This window comes from Pseudonaja textilis, chromosome Z (genome assembly GCF_049901715.1).
Source record: "Pseudonaja textilis isolate UNSWEBS1 chromosome Z, rPseTex1.2, whole genome shotgun sequence".
NCBI lineage: Eukaryota > Metazoa > Chordata > Lepidosauria > Squamata > Elapidae > Pseudonaja > Pseudonaja textilis.
In genome coordinates this window covers 110,426,293-110,432,928 of record NC_142008.1, presented here as the reverse complement: position 1 = coordinate 110,432,928, position 6,636 = coordinate 110,426,293, and the positions used below count along the sequence as shown (strand labels likewise).

Genomic DNA, 6,636 nt, shown 5'->3' with positions numbered 1-6,636 from the left:
CATCCTGCTCCAAGAGACTGCGCCAGTGCAACAAGTCTCACAAAGACTTATTTCTGGCGGAGTTTGGGGGAGAGAAAGAAAGACTTCTGCTGCTTCTGCTGCTTTCCTTTCATGAAGCCAAAAGTCTCTCTCTCTCTCTTTCTCTCCCCCTGAAAATGGAGCTGGAGACAGTATCCTGTGATCCCAAATAAAGAAAGATTGATCAGTAGGAAAATGGGGCGGGGAATTTTCCTGCAGAGTTTTGAGGGGATTTTTCCAGGGTCTCTGATCATTGGGATTTAAAATTATGAGTTTGGTGGTCTATGAGGTCCAAAAGTTTGGCGACCCCTGTTCTCGTCCAATCTTTTGTTCAAACAAGAAATCCTGTACTATTTCAGACAAATGGTTATCCAACCTCTTCTTTAAAACCTCCAGGGATGGAGCATTCCCAACTTCTGGAGGAAGTTGTTCCACTGATTAATTGTTCTAACTGTCAGGAAATTTATCCTTAGTTCTGGGTTGGTTCTCTTCTTGATTAGTTTCCACCCATTGTTTCTTGTCCTGCCCTCAGGTGCTTTGGAGAAGAGCTTGACTTCCTCTTCTTTGTGGCAGCCCCTGAGATATTGGAAAACTGCTCTATCATGTCACCTCTAGTCCTTCTTTTCATTAAACCAGACACACCCAATTCCTGCAACCATTCTTCATGTTTTAGCTTCCAGTCCCCTATCATCTTTGTTGCTCTTCTCTGCACTCTTTCTAGAGTCTCAACATCTTTCTTTTATCATGGCGACTAAAACTGGACTCAGTATTCCAACTGTGGCCTTACCAAAGCATTATAAAGTGGGACTAACAAAGTGTACTAAAGTGCTACTAATTGATAAAGTTTTCATAATTTCTATGTGTGTCTGTGCATACATTTGAGCCTTGTTTACTTTTGGCTTAGAAATTTAGCAGACCTGACTGCTGATAGAAGAAACAGGCAGAAAACAGATTTTTCTATCTTTTTTTTTTAAAAAAAGATGTTTATTGAAGTAACTCAAAAGATATATGAATTTGAGCTACAAAAACACATTCAACACTCTGAGCAAACACAATATGGTCCCTGTCAACTATAATTAAGAGATATTGGGAAAGAGATGGTTTTGAAAATTTGTCATCATCCTAGATATTAATAAGTAAATCTTGAATTCAGTCTGAAATTACTCAGAATGTCCTAAATGTGCAGAAATAAAGGAGGGGAGAGAACAAGACTTTTAAATCAGTCAGAAGAAATTAAAACAATGCTATGTCTAACTAGCGCAATTACTGACTTTTGTAACAAAGGACTGACCTCACAGGGCTGTTGTTGTGGGGAAAATAGGAAGGGGAACAAGTATTGGATATGTTTGTTACCTTGAATTATTTGTAAAACAAAAGAATAAAGGCAGGATACAAATAACATAAAAATAAATCCTGTGTAGTTCATTTGTTTGCAAAGTGAAGATCCAAAGGGATTATCAATAAATCTTATTATCAGTCACTAAACACATGATTACTGACTTTAAAATTTCCAATTATTCAGTATATGGGGGGGAGAGGGAGGGAGGGAAAGAGAGACAGAGAGAGTGGGGGAGGGAGGGAGGGAGAGGGAGAAAGCGAGGCAGTTTATGCTTACTAGGCCTATATTACTGGTTCACTTTTAAATAAGTGTGCAACAACTGAAATTTTGTAGACTTTTCTTCAACACTTGAACCTTTTTTTTTTAAATCAAAATTTAATTTAAAAAAGAATGCTTTTGAAACCTTTTGACAATATAAATTTGGTTTAGATTTGTGATTTGGAAAATATAAACAAAGGTGTCCGCAGTTCAATTAGATAGGATATGAGGACCCAGATTGTTGTGGGGGCAATATGCTGACTCTGTAAACCACTTAAAGAGGGCTGTAAAGCACTGTGAAACAGTATATAAGTCTAAGTGCCATTGCTAGTGCCTGTGCTTTATAAATCCATACAAATACACGAAGGACCAACTATCTTGAGATAACTTGATTGGATTTGAAACCTCATTCCAGTACCTTTAACCAGAATGCAACTGAATCTCAAGAGATCCAAGAAATGTCCTTTTCAGACTTAATTAGAAACTTTTTTAAAAGTTGCTAATTGTTCTTTGAATCAAGGCTAATGCCAGAGAAGGGAGCATTCAGTGAATAGATTGAAGAAGTCAGATTTTCCAAAACAAAAAATAACAATTTGGAATGGAGAAAAAACAAGTGAAGGAAATCACAGAATTCACACGATTTCATGAATTGGGCTGAAATTCAATTGTCAGCATTTATTTGAAAATTTGATCATATTTGATCATTATCATTGTCAATTATGTCCAGCCCTCAGTCACTGAATAGCTCAACAGTTTCCATGCTTTTCTGTCTCATGCAGCCTCCTTTGGCTCCACCATGTCATTTGAGTGTCATCCTTCATAGTGTCCAGCCAATGGGTACTAGGGTAATCATTTTTTTGTTGATCACTCCCATCGTGATTTAATTTGCAAGTTGAGTCAGCTTGCATGACATGGCCAAAGTATGATAGCGGGTTTTTTGATGATCTTGGCTTTGATGGATTCTTTTGGTGAGGTTCAATCTAAGACTTCTTTGTGATTTTTGCAGTTCATGGGATGCACGATAATCATTCAAATTCAATGAACCACAATTCAAAAACTCTCACCCTTCTCCTATCTGCCTTTTAGATCTCTGAATTGTTTATGACTAATATTCTTGAGTTAGATGTGGACTTTGGTTCACTCTGATTCTGTCCTGGTTTTGATTTTCAGACAGTTATAGGCAACCAAGTGACCTTTCTACCACTTGCTTGCAAACTTTCAGCAGGTTATGTTGTAGCATTGTGGGTAGGGCACAACTTTTCCAATGTCTTTGATAAGGAAATATTGTCATCATCTGCTTTGAACTTTAATTTTGCCAAACAACTTCAGCATGGCTTGCTTGATCTCCTTGTTCCTCAAAGTGTAGATAATGGGGTTCATCAAGGGGAACATCACTGTATGGAAAACAGCCACCACCTTATCAAAGGTGAATTCCTGAAAGGGACAGCAATAGAGGTAGATGGCTGGGCCAAAGATGATGAAGATGATGATGATGTGGGTGATGCATGTAGAGACAGCTTTACTCTTCCCTTTGTTGGAATTCGCTCTCACTTTGACCAGAAGGACCCCATAGGAAATGAGGAGAAGGATGAAACACATCAAGATGGCCAAGCCACTGCTGAAGAACATGATGTATTCCAGTGCATCAGTGTCAGTGCAAGCCAACTTGATGATCTGAGTGACATCACAGAAAAAATATTCAGTTCATTGGGCCCACAGAATGGCAGGGGGAGAATAAGAATTACCTCGATGATAGAATGCATGTCCTATACACCAGGATGTCAGGACCAAAATGTAGCACACCACTTTGCTGATGAGGCTGGTGACAAAGGGTGACAAATGGCCACATAGACATCAGTGGCCATGCCAATGAGAAGGATAGCCTCAGAGCCCCCTAAAAAATGAAGAAAGAAGATCTGGAGGATGCAGTTCTTATAGGAGATAGTCTTGTGGCTGGAGAAGAAGTCAGCCAGCATCTTGGGAGGGGTGATGGAGCAGTAGCAGAGGTCCAGAAAAGCCAGGTTGGCCAAGAAGAAGTACATGGGAGAGTTCAGCTGAGGTTCTTTCTGGATGGTCAGGATGATGAGAAAGTTTCCTGGCAGGATCACACAATAAAAGAGGAGAAAGAGGGCAAATTGGATTTCTCTGGTCTGGGAGAGGCCCAGCAGGATAAGCTCTTCCACCATGGATTGGTTTCTTTGGAGCATCTTATATTGGCCTGTTTCTGTATGTGATGCACAGAAAGGAGAAGAAAGAGAATGATTGCAGATCATGTTATAATACCTATTTGTCAATCAGATGATAAGGGAAGAGCCAGACAGCCAGAAAGACAGGTTTCATGTGGCGTATAGCCTGTAATGTGCTGTAGCCATGTTGCATTAACTCACAACAGCCAACAGTTACATTTTCTGGAATTTTGCAAGCCAATTGAGAGCATAGGTAAGCTGCTGTGCCAATCACCTGTACCACATATGATGGCACAGTGTAGGGTGGCAACAATGGAAATGGGAGAGCTGATTCTTAACCATTTAGCAGAATAACACTGCATGCCCCCAAGTGAATCTCCTCCACTTCTTCTCATGTTGTCAAAGAATTGTGCAGCAATTCTTGGTGAAGTTGTAGATACTTTTAATCTAAGTGGAATCCTTTGCATTTGCAAATTAAACTACCACCATCATTATGATGACTGCAAATCAAATGAAATGGTCATGCAATTAATTGCTTTTTGACATTCTTGATTGGAACCACCGAAAAAAGATTATGACCATTTCAAATTTATAGTAAAACTTAGATTTTATGACCAGCCCTTAACAGAACAAGAATTACCTAATAGCCACTTTTAAGTATGTTGATGGATCAGGGAGTAAAAGGATTCAGCAATAGCCTTGTATGATTTTCAGATAGCTTATTAATTAATTAAGATGAATGCTGTTTCTCCAAGAAGAGTGGTGCAGTAGGCTAGAGGTGGAGCTCTTGCTTCATAATCAGGAGGCTGTGAGTTTGATCCTAGGTAGAGGCAGATATTTCTCTTTCTGTGCACAATGAGAATATATCTACTGAACAAAACTCTGCATTGGCAATAGGAAGGGCATCCGGCCACCAAACACTCAGCTCCATTCAGTTGCCCAGACTCCACCCTGTAAGGGATTATGGAGTCATTAAAAGGAGATGAATGCCATTGCCCTAAGCAATTCCCTTTCTTTTTTTCTTTTTGTAAACTTTTTAAAATTTTATTTAAAGTACATATAATTCATCTTCCATTTAACGGTGTGTCGTCTGGGTACAAGTATCTTGTGCAATAACAATTAAAATGTACATCCATGTTCATTACTTTGGTATTAATTCTCTATTTTTTTATCTTATTCTTATCTTATTAATCTATATAATATCTCTATTACTATAACACTCCTTGACATTAAACTTATTTTCTATGTTTCACTAATCTATTAGTAGTTTTCATATTTTTTCTCTAGCCATCAATAAAATAGTTCCCATATCTCATAATATTCAGTTTGTTCCTTCTCATTAATTGCAAGTGTTAATCTATTCATTTCTACACATTCTAATATTTTTCTAATCACATTGTCATCAGTAGGAATCTCTTTGCTTTTCCAATTTTGAGCAAATACAATTCTAGCAGCAATTAATACATGAATCAGCAAACATGCATTCTCTTTACTGTAAGTTTGAGGTAAGATCCCCAACAAAAATATTTCAAATTTTAAGTCAATAGGCTGTTGTATCAACTTTTTAAAATTGCATATGCATTTTTGTCCAATATTTTTAGCTTCTACACATGTCCAATATGACCTAGATTTGTTGGCATTTCCAACATTTAGCTGATTTATCTTAAAACATTCTTGCCAATCTTGCCGGTGCTAAATGCCATCTCTAAAACATCTTATATAAGTTTTCTTTATATGCAGTTGACATTATTAACTTATCCCACAGCTTCTGTCATTTATCTAATTCTATTGTATAAATGCATTTTTCTGCCCATAATATCATTGCCTCCTTCATTTATACTCTTCTAATCTAATGCCCAATAATTAATTATACATTTTTAAAAATGGGAGGGAGGAAGAAAGAAAGAAAGACAAAAAAAGAAAGAAAGAAAGAAAGACAAAAAGGTGGAAAAAGAGAGGAAGGGAGGAAGAAAGAAAGACAAAGAAGGAAGGAAGGAAAGAGAAAGAAAGAAAAAGAAGGAAAAATATAGAAAGAGGGAGGGAAAGAGAAAGAAAGAAAAAAAGAAAGAAAGAAAGAGAAAAAAAGAAAGAAAGAAAGAAGAAAGAAAGAAAGAAAGAAAGAAAGAAAGAAAGAAAGAAAGAAAGAAAGAAAGAAAGAAAGAAAGGACAGAGAGGGAGGGAGAGAGAGAAAGAAGGAAAGAGAGAAAGAACGAAAGAAAGAAAAATCTAACCACATCTCATTCTCTTTTTGGGGAGAGAAAGGACCGGAGAAAAGGGCTGAGGTTGCTGCAAGTGTCGTAAGCGTGAAAAATGGTTATAAGTCACTTTTATCAACGCCATTGTAACTTTGAATGGTCACTCCACACAAGCAAAGTACCAGCAAAGGAGGGGGAAAAAACTCCAGAGAAGTTCCAGAGACAGGAAGTCTAGTCCTGCCAAGAACGTAATTAGAGTTAACGGAGAGGCAGTTTCTGTAAGCAACAGCAGAATGTTTCCTTCCTGCCTTCCTTACAGGATTAGGCCAATAATTTCTTCTAACAACCAGTTCTCCAAACTGCTTAGAATTTTAACAACCGGTTCTGGAGAATAGGTGCGCACCTGTAGAATCCCACCCCTGGGAGGGGATCAATTTATTTTCTAATGGTTAGAAACTAACCAAAGAGAGAAGCAACTTGGAATGAAGGAGAAACTTCCTAACAGCTAGGACAATTAACTAGTGGAACTGCTTGCCTTCAGAAATTGTGGGTGCTCCATCACTGGTTTTTAAGAAAAGGCTAAAGACAAAAGTCACATGACAGCAATGTGATGCCATGAGTTTGACACCCGTGGACTAAA

General features: G+C 37.9%; 1 protein-coding gene across 1 annotated transcript; it reads right to left on the bottom strand.

Moving 5' to 3' along the window:
- Nucleotides 1-2,905: 2,905 nt before the first annotated feature.
- On the bottom strand, nucleotides 2,906-6,430 carry LOC113453595 (olfactory receptor 4N2-like). Its single transcript, XM_087917246.1, is given in 5 exon segments — nucleotides 2,906-3,312; nucleotides 3,315-3,379; nucleotides 3,381-3,441; nucleotides 3,444-3,811; nucleotides 6,414-6,430. Coding segments are annotated over 4 exon segments (891 nt in total). The 5' UTR covers nucleotides 3,802-3,811; nucleotides 6,414-6,430.
- Nucleotides 6,431-6,636: the final 206 nt, after the last annotated feature.